The 19,914-nt window shown below is 38.8% G+C and overlaps 1 protein-coding gene and 1 long non-coding RNA gene across 3 annotated transcripts; one reads left to right on the forward strand and one right to left on the reverse strand.

Moving 5' to 3' along the window:
• Positions 1-951: 951 nt before the first annotated feature.
• On the reverse strand, positions 952-15,616 carry LOC125885099 (uncharacterized). Of its 2 annotated transcripts, none has more exons than XR_007448806.1 (11): positions 15,484-15,616; positions 13,712-13,798; positions 13,151-13,202; positions 12,971-13,008; positions 10,230-10,353; positions 10,048-10,148; positions 9,848-9,953; positions 6,435-9,314; positions 5,984-6,110; positions 5,814-5,862; positions 952-2,489 (listed from the first exon to the last, which is right to left on the reverse strand). It is a non-coding gene; the product is annotated as an uncharacterized LOC125885099 (long non-coding RNA). The 2 variants fall into 2 exon arrangements; XR_007448807.1 differs by having other exon boundaries at positions 10,230-10,356.
• Positions 15,234-19,398, forward strand: gemin8 (gem (nuclear organelle) associated protein 8). Its single transcript, XM_049570537.1, has 4 exons — positions 15,234-15,301; positions 15,560-15,622; positions 16,934-17,276; positions 17,427-19,398. The coding sequence occupies exons 2-4, from the start codon at positions 15,620-15,622 to the stop codon at positions 17,684-17,686; spliced, it is 606 nt and encodes a 201-aa protein (XP_049426494.1). The 5' UTR covers positions 15,234-15,301; positions 15,560-15,619; the 3' UTR covers positions 17,687-19,398.
• The last annotated feature ends 516 nt before the right edge of the window (positions 19,399-19,914 follow it).

Genomic DNA, 19,914 nt, shown 5'->3' on the forward strand with positions numbered 1-19,914 from the left:
TCCAGAAGAGTGAATCTGGAGTCACATTCGTGCACAAACTCCTCTCCATGTCGATACAGCAGACGACACTCCTCTCTGCTCCTTTCTGTTCTGATTCAACACACTATAAGAATGATGACATGCTGTGTTGCATTGGTGCAAATTGGAGTCACATCTGGTTCTGTCCCGATGGTTTTCACAAGTTGCTGCCCTGTCTCTGCAATCAATTCATTAATGAAATACAACAAATGAGTTGGCACATGCTGTATTTATGCATTTGTAAAATAAAAATTAAAGTAGTTCCTGTACAGTACCTTTCCTGTCGACAGAAACAGTGAGCTGCAGGAGCAGCACAAACCAAAGTTTCCATTGACCCATGCTGGTCAACACTCTAAGCAACAGTGCAACAGGTGTTTGCAGTCGATAACAACATCGAAGGAGCACACACAAACACTTTTGCACCATTCTCTGGTGACCATAAACCTCAAACTCAGTTCTCACAGAGGTACGAGCTGGTGTGAGGTCCTCTAAAATGGAAGTGTAAGATATGAACGCCTCCGCTTTCATGTTAGGATGCTTGAACGTGTGAACGAATATGGACTGGGTGCAATTGTCTGCGGATAGAGTGTTTTAATACTTTCACAGTATTTATATCGCACCTACACTTCCTTAATGATAAAAAAACAAAGCCTAGCATTATGGCTTTGCAGTTGGTTGCCTCAAGCCGAACCAGTCAAGTTGCAGTTACAGTTTATATCCATGTCTATGAAAACACGGACGTTTCACACACATATTCAGCACAGAAGAGTATGTGTCAGTATGTGACCAAATGATTCCCCTTCTCTTCCTGAGATATGATGTTGAATAACAGCCAGAAAGTGTTATTGCAGAACATTATGTCACAGTGAAGCTGACCTTTGACCTTTTGTATTTTTATTTTATTTATTTACCTTTATTTGTTATAGAGGGACAATGTACATAAATAAACATTTTAAAAATCAAATGTAAATGCACCCAATTATAGCCAAAAGGCTAATTTCCATCGGCAGTGTCCCCCTGTTAGAAGGAACACGGCTAAGTGACCTGGTAATAAAAGCAACAAATTACAGTAAAAAGAAATACATGTTATAGGTACAATTGGCAACAAGGTACAATATTTAGAAAAACAGCATCATTACAAATAAATATAATACTTTTAATATATCTTCCCTTTATTACTTTATCATTTTAGACATTTGAGTGAGATTTTTTAAATTATAATTAGTTTATGAATTATTGAGTTGTGGTCAAAAACATATTTTATGAGGTCATGGTGAACTTGACCTTCGACCGCCAAATTAGTAAGAATTCATTCTTGAGTCTAAGTGGACGTTTGTGCCAAAGTTGAGTAAACCCTCTCAGAGCCTTCTTGAGATATTGCATTCATGAGAATGAGATAGATGCAAGTTCACAGTGACCTTGACCTTTGACCACCAGATTCTAATGAGTGTATTGTTGAGTCCAAGCAGACGCTTTTGCCAAATTTGAAGAAATTTCCTCAAGGCATTCTTGAGACGGACTGACAACCTGAAAACATAACACCTTTACCCAAGGCTATCGCTGGAATGGAGGCATAAAATAAAAAAATTTAAAAAAGCAAAAGAAATATTAAAATACAGGAGCTTTAATGCTGCAGCTGGTAAATGCGGAGCTAATCGTATGTTATCTTATTTTAATCTATAATAACACATCATATTTTATAGTATTAATCTAAACATGCAAATAAATGTAGTGGAGTAAAAAGTACAATATTTGCCTCTGAAATGTAGTGGAGAAGTATGAAGTAGCAGAAAATGGAAATACTCAATGAAAGTACAATATTTGAGTAAATGTACTTAGTTGGATCTACACACATTTAAGGGTTTTAAAATTATGTTATGAATAATGACCTTAGTTGTTCTTTTATCTCAGACATGTTAGGATGGTGACACTTCCGAGGAAGGCAGAAGTTTCCGCTGAAACATGTCAAGGTATGTAACATCCTAACATGTCTGAGATAAAAGAACAACTAAAGTCATTATCAGAAACTAAAGACATAATGAACACCATTGAACTATTATGTTATGAATGTTTGAGATGTTAAGCAACATAAGTAGCTCTGAATTTTCAGTGATTCATAATTCATAACCGTGTTACTGTACATGTATATAATGGTAATATGCATACTCTTCTCTCTGTGAGGAGTAGCTGCACATGACTAATAATGTGCTGTACAGAAGGAATTATGTGCATTTTTAACACTGTATAGTATTTTTGTGACTTCTCCAACAGTTTGATTATAAAAACATCTTATCTTGACTTTGGGTTTACATGTTTTCATAGATTTCCTGTTCCAAATGCACAGTCACTATTTTGCTGCTGGCGGAAGTCCTCTTCATGTCAAGTTGATGGTGCACTGGGGACATAGTCTCGTAGAGGCCGCTTCCTGACTGCTCAAGGCTTATGTAGGGATCATCTGGCTCATCTTTGTCCTAAAACAACATATCAGAATTTATAATAAGGCACCCTAAAAAAAGTCTTAAGTTATAAATGTTAGAAAGTCATTATTAAGGGCCTTCTGTTTCTTAAGCTGTTAACTACAATTGGTTATAATGTTGTGAAAGATCTATTAGAAAGTGGTACTTGAAGGGAAAGTTTGGATTTTTTTGAAGTAGGGCTGTATGAGGTACTTAACCATCGCCTGTGTACAGTGTAATACCTAGAGCAGTGGCTCTCAAATGGTGTGCCACTGGATTTTGTGATAACCACACATTATTACTATTACTATTATTACTGCAACATTCATTTAATTAAATTAAATTCAGAAAACCTTCAGAGAGCCATGAGTGGGACAATGAATTGCCGTATTGTATGGAGCAAGTTATAACAAAGCACCAGCGAAGATGACCTACCGCCAAAGGGAAAAAGACAGTATCACAAAAGCTACCTGTCCTATTTTTTCTTATCTTTATTGTCTATGTTGTGATAAGAGTGATAACACATGTTACAGAAGCTGTTGTGCACAGATATAAATACAGGTGTGGCTAGGCCTGTCACGATAACAAATTTTGCTGGACGATAAATTGTCCCAGAAATTATTGCGATAAACGATAATATTGCCATTTTGATACCATTTTTCAACTAATATAATAATAATGGTATAATAATGCAAGTACACCCATTTAAAGATAAATAAACTTTTATTGCTTAAGAATATTTAAAATTGGAATTGTATTATGAAAAAAGACATTGTAAACATCCAAAATAAATAATCAAAACAACCAAAAACAATAAATAAAATGGACTGTCAGTCTCTGTTAACAAAAAATGCACTTGAATAAGCTTGACCACATGTCCGTAGTGGCAGAGTAAAATGGGATGTCTTTGATCTCCTTCAGTATGTCGTCTTTCATGTTGTTGTACAGCTGTCGAATTGCCGTTTGTGACACGTATGTTTTCCCTGGCAATTCATACTGCCGGCTTTTCGACGGTGTTAAAGGGCTGCATCTCTTTGGCAATGTAGCGAACTACACCGTCTGTGAGTGCGCACCATTTGGCACTGTCACGTTTATATTTTGTTTGCTTCATAAACGCCCCAGTGATGGTGGACTGTTGGGAAGACGTTGACGGCCCCTCTGCCTCTTTGGTAGACGTTTTTTTTCCCAGCTGGGAAAACTGCAACGGGTGGTTGTGTTTGAGGTGAAGGTGCATGTTTGTCGTGTTGCCGCTTTTAGCATAAACTGTTTTGAAACAAATGCGACATACTGGCTCATTTATGTTCTGTGGTTCACCACGGTCATTTGGCTTAAATCCAAAGTGTTCCCACACGTCAGCTGTTGCTTTTGGCTTAGAAACCAATTCCATTGTTATTTATTCCTCCAAATCTCTCCCTCTACTCCTCACGGGCCTCTCATGCTGCACTCTGTCGAGATGGATGCAGCGAAGTTAACTCATTATCCAGTGTCTTTGGTAAATGAAAAATTATCGAGCCCGGCAAACTTATCGAGCTCATATTTAATTATCGTGCAATTAATTGATTTATTGATTATCGCGACAGGCCTAGGTGTGACACAAAAAGTTTGAAAACCACTGACCTAGAGTAGATCAGGTCAGTGTGCCCCTAGTTTGGAGAAGCAGATAGGAGTACTGCCACAGAAGCTAAGCAGTGTACTGCTGTGGATGGGGGCAAAAGGGATATGTATTTTAGCTCCCTAAAAAAATAATCTATCAGCCTAAGTGTAAGTGTATGCTATATTAAGAATAATTGAACAGCTTTACCTTGCCGTCAGACTGCCCTTTCCAACGGGGAACTGAAGCTGTTACATCGCTGTCCTCAAAGCCACCAGACTCCATTGACAAAAACAGTAATTTTGCCTCTCTGAACACAGGAGCTGCTGGTCTACCACTGCATTGATTGGTAAGTTATTGTGTGACTTTGGTGAATACGAACTAACCCTTTAAAACACCAAAGTCACAAAATACCCTAACTAACTAACTAACTAACTAACTAATAGAGGCAACGGTAGAAAAGCAGCTCCGGTCTCCTGTGAGATAAAATTACTGTTTTTGTCAATGGAATCTGGCTTTGAAAAGAGCTTAGATAAGTTTCACTTTCAATTCACCTGTCATAAATCACTGTCTGACGGCAAGGTAAAGCAGTGAAAATATTCTGAATATAATGTTCACTTAAACTGATATTATTTTTTTTTAGGCGCCTAAAGTCTGTTTTGCTGCTGCCCCTGTCCAAAGCAGTACATTGCTTAGCTTCCATGGCGATACTCCTGTCTGCCTCTCCAAACTGGGGGCATGCTGACTGACATGTACTATATATAATACACTGACTATGGATAAGTACCTCATACAACCCCACTTCTATCCCTTTAAAATCCTAACATATCATGTTACATTAGTCGAAATAAATGAGGTTGAAAAAAGGTTGAGACATTGCACCTAACAAGGAAACCACAGTCTTTCGAAACCTGTGACTCACCTGACCTGGCACTCACACCACTAACCCTCAACACCTACATCTACAGTATGCCTCCTTTCCTGAACATGACACCCATTAAATAGCAGAAAACTACCTAATCATAGCCACAGTTTGTGTCTCTTAGCAGTGGACTCAGGCCGTTTAAGGGCGCAGGTCAAATAAAGATAAAAAGGGCACCAGCTGCATGCCATGGGGCACCAGCATGTAGAAAGTTTTCTAGCATGTAGGGCAGCCTATGGCACTGCATGTTTTCTCAAGCGTTACCATTAGCAAGCCTGATAAACGCTGGTGGAAAAATAACGTTCAGATGCAGTAAACACAACACATGCATAACTGTGCTGTACTCAGAGCTTAAAAAATAAACAATAATAATGTAAGCAGAGAGAGTCAAGGTTTTCAGCTGGCCTAAACATTAATATGGGCAGGAAATTGACCTTAAAATGCAGAATTGTTGAAGATATAAGTTGGGTTTCAGAATCTCAAAAAAATCTGCAATATGAACACCTTATACCGTGTGTGAAAACTGTCATCACACCACTGAATTGAGGTGGTTTATAATGGTGTGACAACCAAAAAACAAAGCAAAATTTGTGGCCATTTAAGAGGAGTGAGAAGTCAGCAGTCAACTATGAATAACCACGAGAGGTCGTTGAACATACAGCCATACATGTGCACACAAAATATTAAGCTGATTGGTCCAGTAGTTTGTGAGAGTATCTGCAGACAGACACACACACACACACACACACACACACACACACACACACACACACAATTAGCTACTTACTAAGTTAATAGTTGAAAAACAAAAGAATACATTGCTCACCACAGAGATGGGGGTTTCACTGACGGATGTTCCTGACCATGAATTGTATCTGAAAATAAGAAGTGACTTATTATGTTTTCCTACAAATACTACCACTGCTATGAAACTGCTGAGTATCCTAAATTACAGTGCAAAACACCAACTACCTACTGCACATTTAAAGTATTCACCTGCAAAAACACTTTCTGAGAGTGAGCCCGAGGACGACTCCAGTGACGGTGATTAATCCAGCAGCAAAACAAATCACAGCGGTATAAATGAGAATTGTTATAGGAGAAGTGCTGCCATCTTCTTCTCCTAAAAAAACAAGAACACATTAGATCATTTCAGATTACATTATATTTAGCAATAAATACAGTTACGACATATATATATATATATATATATATATATATATATATATATATATATATATATATATATATATATATATATATATATATATATATATATATTATAATATCTCATCTGACATCTGACAAACCACTGGCAAATATGATCAACGTCCATACCAAAATAGACATTAGTACTGATGCTAAGGTCTGACTTATTCTAAGCAGAGGCATCATGAAATTATCATAACTGTTGTGAGAGAGCTGCAAGGTGTCAAATACAACGTACCTTCCACAGTGACATTGAGGTGAATTGTATCTGTTCCGTGAGCATGTGAACACTCACAGGTGTAACTCCCACTATCCACTGGTGTTAAACTGGTCAGGTGAAGAAACACAGTCTGATTCTCTTCCATAAGTGTGAACCTGGAGTCACATTCATGTACAAAGTCCCCTCCAAATCGATACAGCAGATGACACTCCTCTCCCCTGCTCATCTCTGTGCTGATCCTACACACTATGAGCGTGATGGTGCTCAGTGTTGCATTGCTGCATAGCAGGGTGACATCTGGTTTTCTCCCAATGGTTTTCACAACCGTCTCTGCAATCATAGGGAGTGAGAGACTGCACCTGAATGAGCAAGACAATTAGGACAGATTAATAAAACTCTCTTGTACTTTACCTTCGGAGTCAAAACACAAACACAGTGGCAGGAACAGAAGAAACTGCAGTTTCCATTCAGTCATAATGGCAAAGTGGTCTGAATAACAGTTCTGCTGTCAGTGTACAGTCAACTATTCTGACAAGAGGAGGCTAACATTTACAAAGGAACTGAGGTGACTTAAGATAAAGGAAGTGCAACAAAACTCCTACCTAAAACCTCCTACTTTCTGGTTTAGACTGTCTGGGGAGTTTTGAACACTGGTTTCTATGAAAAGCAAGAATTTCTGGTAAAGCATCATTCAAAAGGAAAATATAAATATATGTGTGTACATAAAACCAGTAGCATTATAGAGCATGTATGGGAGGGGAAACTTACCCAGTCTGAGGTCTTTGATTCTTCAAAACTAGATGTCAAGTCCAGGCAATTCAACGACTTAAAAAAACTTGTTTTAAGATGTCAAATGACTTAAAATTGGTTTGAATGAAGACTTGACACTAGTTAAAATTACAAATATGACATGTGATGAGGCTAGACAGTTATTTTAAGGAAGTTAATAGTCTGATAGATACAGTAAATTAGATCGACTTGATCATCCCTGAGAGGTAAATTTGTTGCATGGTGATTTTGGCACATCATTGGTATCAACAGAAAAACGCCTTCAATTAAATATTGGCCTCAGCCCAAAATTAACATTATTACCGATATAACAGGTTGATAAGACAACATTCTAATTATGTGACTATCATTAGTTGACATAGGCCGAGTTTGGTTGTGGTTATTGTGGGATTGTCTCAGAGAGAGCATCATCCAAGCCTAAAAATGAATATGGCATGTTCTACATGTAACCTAAGTTGGAGACATTTTCTTACTCTGCCCAGTGTATCTGTATTTTTTGAACGAATTGTATGTTATGTCTGCATCTGTCAGTGGGCCCACAGGATGTCGGAGTATTGTTCCGCTACTTAAATGGCACATTATTCAGAGTGAGATGCACCTACATAGGTGGGCTCACAACGTGCATGGATTCCGCTTATTACACACACAGGGATCCACAGATTGGTTGCAGGTGGGTAAAATAATACATTTTCGATGAGGAAAATATTTATTACATTCTCTAAAATATGAAGATAGCAGAGATCAGAGCAGAGCTGGAGAGCTGCTGTTCAGCTCCCCATGAACAGAGAGGTGTGCGAATTTATGCACAAGGAGCATTGATTGATAATTTTAGAAGCTAAAAGTATAAATGTATTTCCTCGGTCAAGTTTATAACCACAGTTTTTAGTTTCGCTGCTTAAAACATCACACAATATTTGCTGCAGTGACATCACTGCTCTGACCGCATTACTCTCAGCAGGAAACCACTCACCTCTCCAATTTGCCAAATAGTGATGGCACGTAGATAGCAGTGCGCCAGCTGCAGGCTTGCAGTACCTGCCTTTTCAAGATACATACACAGGATTCATCAAGGGACAAAATACAACCCCTTACCCCCCAAGCTAATATCTTTCATACCTCTGGTGTGTAAATGCATTCATGTACACCCAGAGGTACCCACATCAAACATCCAAGTAACATGACAAATTCAAGACATGTAAACTTCCAGGAGTCAAGAATTTATGTTGCAGGCCACATTTTGAAATATGAGAAACAAACTTTGAATACAAGCATATTCACAGGCAAGGACGTAATGCAGATGGCTGGACAGACCCAAACATTTTGACTAAAACTCCCTCAGCTGACACATGAGTTCCATCTGAAGTGCCTTTAACTGCGCTGTTTGGGGGTGGCTGAGCCAGGCAGAGTGAAGGATAGGTCTAAAGCTCTTTCCATCCACACTGCCAGCGAGAAAATTGCTGCTACAATTTTGGAAATCTGCTCCCAGCATTTGATATGTGACTGAAGGAAAAAGGAAATCATTTATATTTGGAGAAATGTTAAATCTGGCAACTGGTTGTTAGCCTGACTGGAAAATTAAAGTGAATGACTAGGTTAACTAATGGTTGGTTGTCTCTATGTGTCAGCCCTGCGATAGTCTGGCGGCCTGTCCAAAGTGTACCCTGCCTCTCGCCCGATGTCAGCTGGGATAGGCTCCAGCCCCCCCGCGACCCTCAAGAGGATGAAGCGGTTAGAAGATGAATGAATGAATGAATGAATGAATGAATGAATGAAGGACTAGGTTAACTGTGTCAATGTGTCATGTCTTTTGCTGTTGTTTTTTCCTGTACATTTGCTGTTGGAGTGTTTATTTCACTATATTTCTACACTGATCTTCAAAATGAATGTTTAACATTAAAGAAAAATCCATTTTAAATCAACATTGTGAGCACCAGTGTTTTAGTTTTTAGCCGTGGTCCAGTGAAAATGGCCGGTTGAATAGTGGATGAACAGAGTGAAGCCCCACAAAGCTATCAGGCCCATCACCAGGACACTAAAAACCTTCTGGGTCCAAAGGCAGTGATCCAACTTCTGCTCCAGTCGACTGCTGCTGGCCACCACCTGCAGGAGCTGAGGGCAGCAGACGAGATGTAGATTTCAATATACAGTCACGTCTTTTCAGAAGTATGTTCAAAACAGTGGAAAAGTCAGATTGTCCTTGTGGTGTGTGGTGATGGTATTGCACAAAGTCCCCCTGAAAATGTTAGTATTTTGTTTGACATGGCTTTCCCACATAAAAAATCTAAATCTAAATCTGGCCTCTAAGTCTGTTCCCCTATTAGACAGCGATTGGTTTTTGTATTAGTGACGTACCTAATCTAACTTGCCTGGCATACCTTTGATTCTCAGATTTTAGGGAAGTGTACAGACATCGCCCCTTTCAGTAGAGAAATATGAATACACCTCTCTAGTGAAAACTTTGCACAGATACAAGACAGCATAGTCAGGATCAGTCATTTTAGGGCAGCAGTTCCTGACTGGTCCAGCCACGGGGTCCAGATGTTTCCTCAGCCAGATCTGGCCCATGAGCCGAAAGCTAAGCAACATCTGCTGTACATTATATATCCAAAACAATAAAGCTGTTACAGTGGCACACAACCAACCGCAGCATGAATCCTTTGATGGTCGCTGATGGTCGCTGGTGTGTTGTGGTTGCTGGTCGTCAGTCTGAGGACAGGCTTTACATCCTGCAGGATGTGACACATCAGTCTGAAAAGGAAAAATAAAGATTAATTTATTTATTCATAAAATTTTAAATAATCTTTAATATTCTGCCGTGTTCAACAGTTATCATCAGTCTGACCTTTGCATTTGGGGTATCTCCTCTAAGAACTGGGCCAGGTCCTGGTTGCCATCAGTGGCACCGAGCTCCACTTCAGCAGTCATGATTGGCTTTAACTGACACTGCACAAATTAATTAAGAGTTTTAAATATAAAAAGAATATCAACAAATTCAAGCTGAATGTTGTTGTGGTGTCGACCTACCTTCACACAGCAACACCGTGATCTCCACAGAGGTCCCGGCTGCACAGCTGCTGCTTCCGGGCTTTGTCTTGTAACACTCTGAAAGCTGATGTTCTCATGTGACACCACGCACATGGAGTACTGTCTGCTGAGACAACAAACACAGGCGGAGGTCAAAGTACTGCACTGTGTAGAATAATTTAATCAAGTCATACTCCACCCATTAGCTCCAGTGTTCTTAAGAAGAGTAACAGCCCCTTAACCTATGCTTTTGTCTGTGCAGTGATACGGTTGGAAGGTGTAGTCTGGTCTGTGGATTATCTTGAGTAACTGGGTCATGATTTCTGGAGAGAGACATCGCTGTTGAGTTTTCCAAATGTATTTTTATGGCCCTTTGACCATCACAAGCGGAGTGCCATCTAGTTCCATTATATTAGAGAGAAGGTAGACATCTCTACGGCTGATATCTCCAACACTCAGCACCTCACACCAAAACAATCTAGACCGATAAATAGCACTACAGGTAAGAGGAAAAATATGTATTTTTGATTTTTGGACGAACTGTCCCTTTAATTTCATATTTCAATACACTTGTCTTCAAAACTTTTTACTCCAAGTGAATTAAAAAGTGCACTTTTTGCACCATATACAAATACATTGCCACTGAAACACTGAAAACTTTTAGTAAACATTTGTTATAATGTCTTTTTTCCTCAGCTGGACTGGACACGGACAAAGTTGAAGCAGCTGAGACAAACCGAAACTAAATCCGAGACAGACATTTAAATAGAAGCAGATTTACGGGATATGGAACCAGGTACATGATATCAAAGACACAGACCAACAGTGAGTTTTTCTCACTACAGGAGATAATGACAGTTTCCGGACTGTGGTTAAAAAGCTGCAAAACCTTAAAGTGACTGGAGAATGAAACTAGGTCAGGAGTTCCTGCACTGCAGTCATGAGACAAGTGTGAAAATGATGTGTGTGACGCAGTCAAATCCGTCATAGTTTTACTTTTGTTCCATTGATATTTATAAATTAGGTCGACAACTGTGGCTCAGATAAATAAATAGTGCTCAATCGGCTGCTCGGACAACAAAGAGAAGGAAGAGAAGTACATAACAGAAACCACAGTGTCAATAACAGCTCTTATTTATGTCTCTGGTCTGGGTGTTGTGGGTTTTACTCTGTGCTGCTCACTCTTGCTCATAATATTGGTGGTAACAGTGTGAAATAATAATGGCTTATTTTCCTTGAGCCTTACTACAAGAAAGTATAGACTGAATCAAATATAATATGTAACAGAACAAACTTGTTCTTGCTACATGCTATTGTAGGGAATGAAAACTGTTGTTTGCACTGACATTTTACCACCTTACAAACATAGCTACACTACAACCATACAACCAAAAAACTGATTCATGCCTTTATTCCAAGTTGCCCTGACTTCTATGAGGCACTTTTTACTGGCCTCAAAAAGGGGAAAAAAAACACACAGAGACTTCAGCTCATTAAAAACTCTGCAGCTCGGCTATTAACCAAGAGGACAGAGCACATTACTCCAGTGCACCGACTCCCTGTTACATTTAGAATTGATTTTAAGGTCCTCCTCCTCATATCCAAAGCCTTGAATGGGCTCGGACACGGGTCATCAACTAGATTTGTCCAAGGGCTGGAATTTTGCAAAGCAGACACAGTCAGGGCTGGACTTTTTACAACGGGGGAACACACTGGGTGTTATAGGTGTTATGTGTCTCTTTTGGGTCATTTTGACTCTCTATGTGCTTGCTTTGTGCCTCTGCAGCTGCTTTGTGTGTCTTGGTGACTATTTTGTATTAGTTTTGTGTTTCTTTGGGATCATTTTGAGGCTCTTCCTGGTTGGGGTCAAGGAGGTTAGAAAGAGAAGAGGTATGACACATGCGCAGTAAAGTCTGGTCTGCATATTCTAGACAGAAAATAAAGATATGGGTAAGAGTTACAATTCTGCATTTTCTGAAAAATCCCCTAATAAAAGACCATACAGAAATGGACACCATCCATCGGAGCAAACCAAAAAGTTCTGTCAGGCAGAGCGCACCCAAGGAGGCTAAAAAGAGTGCACCCAGAAAACACCTGAGCGGACACCCTCCTGTTATTTGTTATTTGTTGTGTTGTACTTGATTTTATGATTATTTTTTTGCTGATTCTGAGCTATGACACACTCTATATACTCTATACTCTATTTTTATCTTGAGTTTTGTCTTTCTTTTTATTTAAATGTCCTTTATATCAAATTGCCTTTTTGGCCTCTGTTATATCCATCTGGTCTATTTCTATGTTGTGAGGCAATCAGTGCATATGACTTTCCTTTTGAAAAGCACTTGTATTTCTTGTATGAAAGGTGCTATAAAAATAAGCAATATTATTATTATTGTTAATGTACGAGGCCTACCAGCAGAGGGAGTAGTAGACACATACTTGTACTGTATGACCTGTAATCTCTTCATGTACTGATGCTCCTGGTATCAATACATGCATCACTCATCATTGTGACATTTTTAACTACAATGGGCATTTTAAAAGATGTAAAATATTTAAATACAATATATATAGTGTTTTGTTATGAGTATTTGTGCAGGAAAATTGGTGGAATTGTGATATAAAAATAGATTGATATTATTTAAATATTGCGCAGCAGCACTATGATTAACTAAATGTATAAAATTAAATATAGTAACAATAATAATAATAATAATAATAATAATAATAATAAAACTTACTCTTGTGATCCATGGTATTTCATACACCTTTAGTTCAGCTGTAAATGAAAGGAGAGAGTGCAGTCATATTTGTCACTGTATGTCTGGACAATCATTAAACGCATAGTGAAATACAGGATGCTTCATCCACAGTGTACTGGGTAAGTTTATTTAGTGATGTATACATGGACGACTACCTACACAGTAATCCGGGGTTGTATTCAAGGAAGGAATACTTCTGAAAACCCATGTTCTGGAGAGAGCAGAGAAAATACTTATTCCATTGTGTGAACTCATCCATTCAAACATCAGAGGAGGAAATGTGTTTTGAAAAGGCACATCTGTCTTTTTGCATTTCCTCTGAAAGCTTTGAAGCCTCAAGCCAAAGCATGACCCAGATATACAGTCAAACATGTCTCACAGCACTCAGACGCTCTGTCGAACTATTCCGCTCTCTACACCACCCCTTCCTGAAACATCACAATGTCCTTGCTCACATAATATTATATTTAATTCAAAGACCAAAAGCGAGCACACAACTATCACATGGTTCTGCGAATATTTTGCAACACAAACCAACACTTCTTGGAATTTTGACAAGATGCAAAACAATAAAAATTGCAAATTGCTTTTTAAAATCCTAAACTTGAGTGTGTACTGTCACGCCGAAATACAGAACTAAATGAACACATTTCAGACTAACTTAAAATAAACATGAACTTGCGTGTTTATTCCATGAATAAAAAAGACATGCTGACTCACCTTCATGGCTATAAGGAGACTGAACTTCACCTATGACCCTCATGTCATGTGATGCATGTCAATGTCCACACCCTGAGCAGCTTCAACCTAAAACAGACAAAAAATACAGACTCAGTTTGCCTCGTTTTTGTTTAGTGTGTGACTCTTTGTATTCATTTTGTCTCTCTCTTTGGTTGTTTTGTCCCTTTTCGTAGATATTTTGTGCCTCTTTGATGTAATTTTGAGTCTTTTTTTGGTTGTTCTGTGTCTCTTCTCTGCCATTTTTGTCTCTCTCAGATAATTTCATGTATTTTTTGGTCATTTTGTGTCTCTTTGTAGTCTTTTTTTTAAATATAATTCTGTTTCTTTCTGGATGTTTTACATCTTTTTGTCTTTCTTTTAGGTAATTTTTTTGTTTTTTTGCTTTGTCTTTCTTTGAGGTGATATTGTGGGCTTTTTTGGTCATTTTCTGTCTCTTTGGGGTATTTTGTGTCTTTTTTGGTTGTTCCGTGTCTTTTTGTAGTTACACTGAGTCTCTCGGATGTAACTTTTGAGTCTTTTTTGGTCATTTTGTGTCTCTTTGTAGTCATTCTATGTTTGTTTGATTTTTCAAAATATAAATTTGCATCTTTGTGGATGTTTAGTGTCTCTTTGTGGTCATTTTGTAGCTATATTTGTAGCTAGCAGCTATATAGATGGATGCACTTTTTTATCGCCAATTAGGAAATGCTTTCTTTACAGCAGCAGTTTACAATTAAAAGCAGTAAAAAAATATACAAACCACATACAGAGAAAAACATATCACTGGAGAAAAAAAAACTCAACATACTCTAAGTATTAGATATCTATAGAATACACAATGTAAGAATATACACTTTACATAAACTCAGTCTTTTTCTTTGGAGCCATTTACGATTTTCTTTTAGGTTTTTTTTTATTTATTTTTTATTTATCTTTGGAGGTACATTTGTGTCATTTTTTAGTTCTGTGTCTCTCTGAAGTTATTTTGTGTCTCTTTCCAGTTCCTTTGCATCTCTGTGTGGTCTTTCTGTGTCTCTTCCTGGTCCATACATGTTAATTTGAGGGACATTGTGCAGGTGAAGGCCAGGGGGATCCCTGACACTTTGGGCCCCTGGGCCTGTACCTTGTGGGCCTGTTCAGTAATCCATTCATGCATATGGCTGACAAAAGTAAGGCCTTTCAATATCGGGCATCCAGGGCTTTTTAAAGATGTCAAACAAGGACATTTTTGGAATAAATCTGGGTAAAATGGGCAAAATGTAAGATATCAAAGTCTTTTTACATCATATTTAACAAACACACTAAAAAGTGATCAACTTGTCCATTAAAAGAAACACACAACATGAAGTCAAAATTACAAACTACAACTCTCTTTTATTTCAACCTCAAAATAACGCTGGTTTAGTTCTTCCAAGCTATTTCCTAAGTATCAGCTCACAGATGCTCTGCCCACATTATCTTGCACATGCGCATAGTGTCCACCAGGGGGCGCCAGGTGGCCAGAATTTATTTTGCTGTGGCTCAAAGGCTGCTGGGAAATTTATCTTTCAGGAAGCACCATGAGCTGCTAAACAAGTTGACTACACGCCGGTAAATGTTTGCTAATGAGAAGAATTCCGCCTGTAAATGCACTTTAAATGTTACATGTATTAACTGTGTGTTTAGTAGCGCGGTGTTCGGCGTCCATTTTTGTTTTCAAGATGTCAGCTCGTGCCTCCTGAACCGGTGAAGTTAGCTTAACTGTTGTGTTTAAGAGCTGTATGATAACTCACCAAAAGTAGATATCGTTTAGCAGACTCGTCATTTGTTATTTGTTTATAGTAGTTGCTGTTTGTCTTTCATGAGTAGCAGGTTGACGGGACTAACGGGGCGAACTGAGTTAGCACTGAACTGCAGGCATCTTCAATCATGGTAAGGAAGCCGAGAAGGTGAAATATTGACGTTTTTAAACCTGCGTATTCCTCATTAAAGGTGTGCTGGGCTTCATGTTGGAGTAACCAGGAGTGGATAGAGTACCTAAAAGCTACACTTGAGTAAAAGTACAAATATCTGAGCAGAATATGACATTTCCAAACAGTTTATGTCTTGTATTTTTTTAATATTTTGCCTGAGCCATAGTTGACCAAAGTACCGTACAATAAAAATAAAATAACATAACATGGTAACAGCAAAACGTAAGAGAAATAACATAACAAAGCCAATTGTAAGATTTAAAAATATAATATGAAAGATAAAAGAGAAACCTTTAGGCACTGGTTTTTGTTTTTGCTCCTTAAACAGTTTATATCTTGTACATTTTTAATATTTTGACTGATACTTAATACTCTAGTATTTAAAAAAATAAAATAAAAGTGGGCTCAATGTGTGACCCTGACCTGGGGAACCCACTGGTTGTTACTGGCTTGTGAATATAACCTGTTGTCACTGTATTTTGTGTTACCGTAACTGAAGCATTCTCTGGCACAAGAATTTCCTTCAGGATAAACAAAGTTTTATTGAAGTGAATTGAGTTAAAGTCACCTGGTCGAATATTACTCAAGCAAAAGTCTTAAAGTATCTGATATTTACTGGACTTAAGTATCAAAAGTAATTTTACAGAAATGTACTCAAGTATTGAAAGTAAAAGTATAAGTAAGTGCTGTAAATAAAAAAGCAAGCGGACAGAATTTTTACAATTATGATGTTTATTTCTTCTTGAGATATACCCATACAGTACACTACCTTAAAAATGGAGCGCACATCACACTTACAGAAAACCACTGATAGTAACGCAGCCCTGTCATAATCCTCAAGGAATGCAACATAAGAGCAGCAGATCCACATTTGCTGAGACCTTTAAGAATCTTTCGTCCACACAAAAATTTAGGCAAGATAAGATGAAAGAGACTTTATTAATCCCACTCAGAGGAAATTCACAGAGGGACATAGGTCCTTGTCCCAACATTTTTTGGAACGTGTTGTAGTAATCTAACCCAGAATCACTTTATACGCACAAAAATCAATAAAGTTTATCAATTTGAACATTAAATATCTTGCCTCTGTACTGCATTGAACTAATCCAACAGCAAATTTAATTATTTTTGGTCTTTTAAGTACAACTTCACTGCATGTTGTGCCCAGTGCATCCTTTGAATTACTCTAAAACTGTCAGATTTTTTGATGAAAAGACTGAATAATATGAAACTAAGGATCAAAACATGTTCTGATCTTTCTCATTTCCAGGAGGACATAAGCACCGTGATGTCCTGGTTCTCCAGCCCCGTGTACAGCCGCTACTGGCAGCACTACCAGCAGGCCATGGCCTGGCACCAGAGACACAGGCGAGCCTACAGAAAGGCCTTGGAGGCCGCCTACGGCCATGCCTACAGCCAGGAGCAGTGTCCCGGCAGCCACCAGCAGCGCTACGCAGACTGGAACGCAGAAGAGGGCGACAGCGAAGGTGGAGAGGACGGGGACGAGGAGAGCAGCTCGGACAGCGAGATTGAGTGTGACGTCAGCAACATGGAGATCAGCGAGGAGCTTCGGCAGTACTTCGCCCAGACAGAGAAACACAGGGAGGAGCTGAGTACGTTTATTTGATGAGTAGAGTCTCCAAAATTCTCCCATGTCCATCACTTGTTGGGGATGCACACTTGTAATCAAATATGTTAAGTTTAATTTAAATAATAAGGTGAGACTGTCTGCTACATGTCTAAAAATAATCTTCTCCCTGCAGAGAAGCAGCAGCAGATGGAGGCTGAGCAGCAGGACAGCTACGTGCCGGCCGACCAGGACCTGCGAGGTGTCTCCTGGCGAAGCAGCGCGGCTCCTCCCTCGGAGCGCCCCGGCGAGAGACGGGGGGCCGAGATGAAGAAGCTGTATGGCAAAGACGCTGCCAAGATCCTGGCCATGGAGGCGGCGATGCAGCTAAATTTCGACAGAAATTGTGACCTCAAACAGCCCAAGTACTGGCCCGTCATCCCACTGAAACTGTGACGGCTGCGGGCTGTAAACTGTTTGATTTGGAGGAAATCCCTGCTCTGATCTCTCGGTGAGACAGCAGCTTTGTCGTGTAATGGATTGTGTCTGTCGACGCTGCTGATGTAGAACTAATGGCCTGGGTTAGCTGAGGGTTACAAGTTATTTTAAGCACAAAAAGTCACATAAATTAGCTTCTGCTTAGCCAGACGCGAATGTCACTGACCTGTCAGCTGCTGCTCTAAATGAAAACTTATGATTTTGATGCTACACATAATGTCGGAGTTTTTTGTGGTTTTACACTTGTGCTAAATTATTTTTAACTCAGGATGAAGCACTACGTTATATCCAAGAGACGCACGGTTTGTGTGTTGTCCTCCCACGATTTCAGGACAAAAACAGAAACAAGAATACAAACTGGAGTCAGCCGCAGTTCACATACAGTAAAACAGCTCCTGTAGGTGATGTAAATATATTCAAACAACATGTGCCTGCGTGTTTCCTCCTAATCTGTTTCTGTTTACCCTCTAGCTTGGTGATGTTACATGCTGCAGTAGCTCCTCTTATGCCTGTCAACTTAGTTTAACCACAAAAACATTTTCAGGCCCCTTTTTTTCCCCTCTGTTCAAAATTTTGAAGCGTTCCCGCATGGCTGCTTCTGATATTCCACTCTTCAACATACGCAGAGAGTGATTTGTTGTTGTTGCTTCTAAACTGTGCCTCTCTGATTCTGACATTTCATCGGCTTCAAAGCCATTCGTGTGGTTCCTCAGGAGGGACGTTGAGTATTCTCTTTTATCTTGTGGTTGCACCACCCAGCCCCCTTTTTTTTTTTTAGACTGAAGGATGTGTGTTTTAATATAAATTCTGTTTATAATAAAGTGTTTTCTGTTTGTATAAAACCTGATTTGCCATTGTTGATTTCTTTATACAGCTCTCTGTGGGGTGGGCGTGAGGATCTTGATTACCAATACAGCAATGTATTATGTCCAAGAATCCAGTTTGAGATTATTTGAGCTTTGTGACATGGTGTGTTATCCTGCTGGAAGTAGCCATCAGAAGATAGGTACACTGTGGTCATAAAGGGATGGACACGGTCAGCAACAATACTCAAGTAGGCTGTGGTGTTTAAACCATGCTCAGTTGGTACTAAGGGGCCCAAAGTGTGCCAAGAAAATATCCCCCACACCATTACACCACCACCTGACAGGAGTAGCACCTGGTGAGGTCTTCTGCTGCTGTAGCCCATCTGCTTCAAGGTTGGACGTGTTGTTGGTTCAGAGATATGGTTGTAACAAGTGGTTATTTGAGTTACTGTTGCCTTTCTGTCATCTTGAACCAGTCTGGCCATTCTCCTCTGACCTCTGGCATCAACAAGGCACTTTCACCCAGAGAACTGCTGCTCACTGGATATTTTCTCTCCTTCGGACCATCCTCTGTAAACCCTAGAGATGGTTGTGCGTGAAAATCCCAGTAGATCAGCAGTTTCTGAAATACTGGCACCAACAACCATGCCATGTTCAAAGTCACTTAAATCACCTTTCTTCCCCATTCTGATGCTCGGTTTGAACTTCAGCAGGTCATCTTGATCATGTCTACATGCCTGAATGCATTGAGTTGCTGCCACTTAATTGGCTGATTTGCATTTTTGTTCTTTTAAATCTGCTTTGTTCTTCTGCATCTTTTTGACTTTTTTTTCCCACCAGTATAGTGAAACAAGCACATTTTTTTCCATAACATTTTTCTGAGGTAATCTTATTAAATCTTGTTGTTTAGTATTATTTACCATGTTATTTCTTTCTTGGTTTTTTATCAACAATTTCTCATGATTCTGAGACAATAATTTTGTAAATTTTCATTTTTCAGAATTTTTTTTATCTCGTTATTTCGGAAAAACAAGTTGAAATTTTTTTTTTCTTAAAAACTTGTCTCATCATTTTGAGATCATAATGTTGTAAAATCTCATTTGTCAAAATTGTTTATTTTAATATTAAAGAAAAACAAGAAAAACATTTTTCCCATCAAAATTTTTCAAAAAATTTGAAGACAATCTTGTTGTTGTTTTTTTCAGAAAATAAAAGCAGATTCTTTTCCATGAAAATGTGTCTCTTAATTCTGACATAATAACATAACATTTTTTCCTAATTATTGATGTCATTAAAAAACATTTTTTTTCCATCAAACCTTTTCTCACAACTTTGAAATAATAATTTTCTGAATTCTCGTTTTTATTCAATTTTTTTTTA

This window comes from Epinephelus fuscoguttatus, linkage group LG24 (genome assembly GCF_011397635.1).
Source record: "Epinephelus fuscoguttatus linkage group LG24, E.fuscoguttatus.final_Chr_v1".
NCBI classification, from domain to species: Eukaryota; Metazoa; Chordata; class Actinopteri; order Perciformes; family Serranidae; genus Epinephelus; species Epinephelus fuscoguttatus.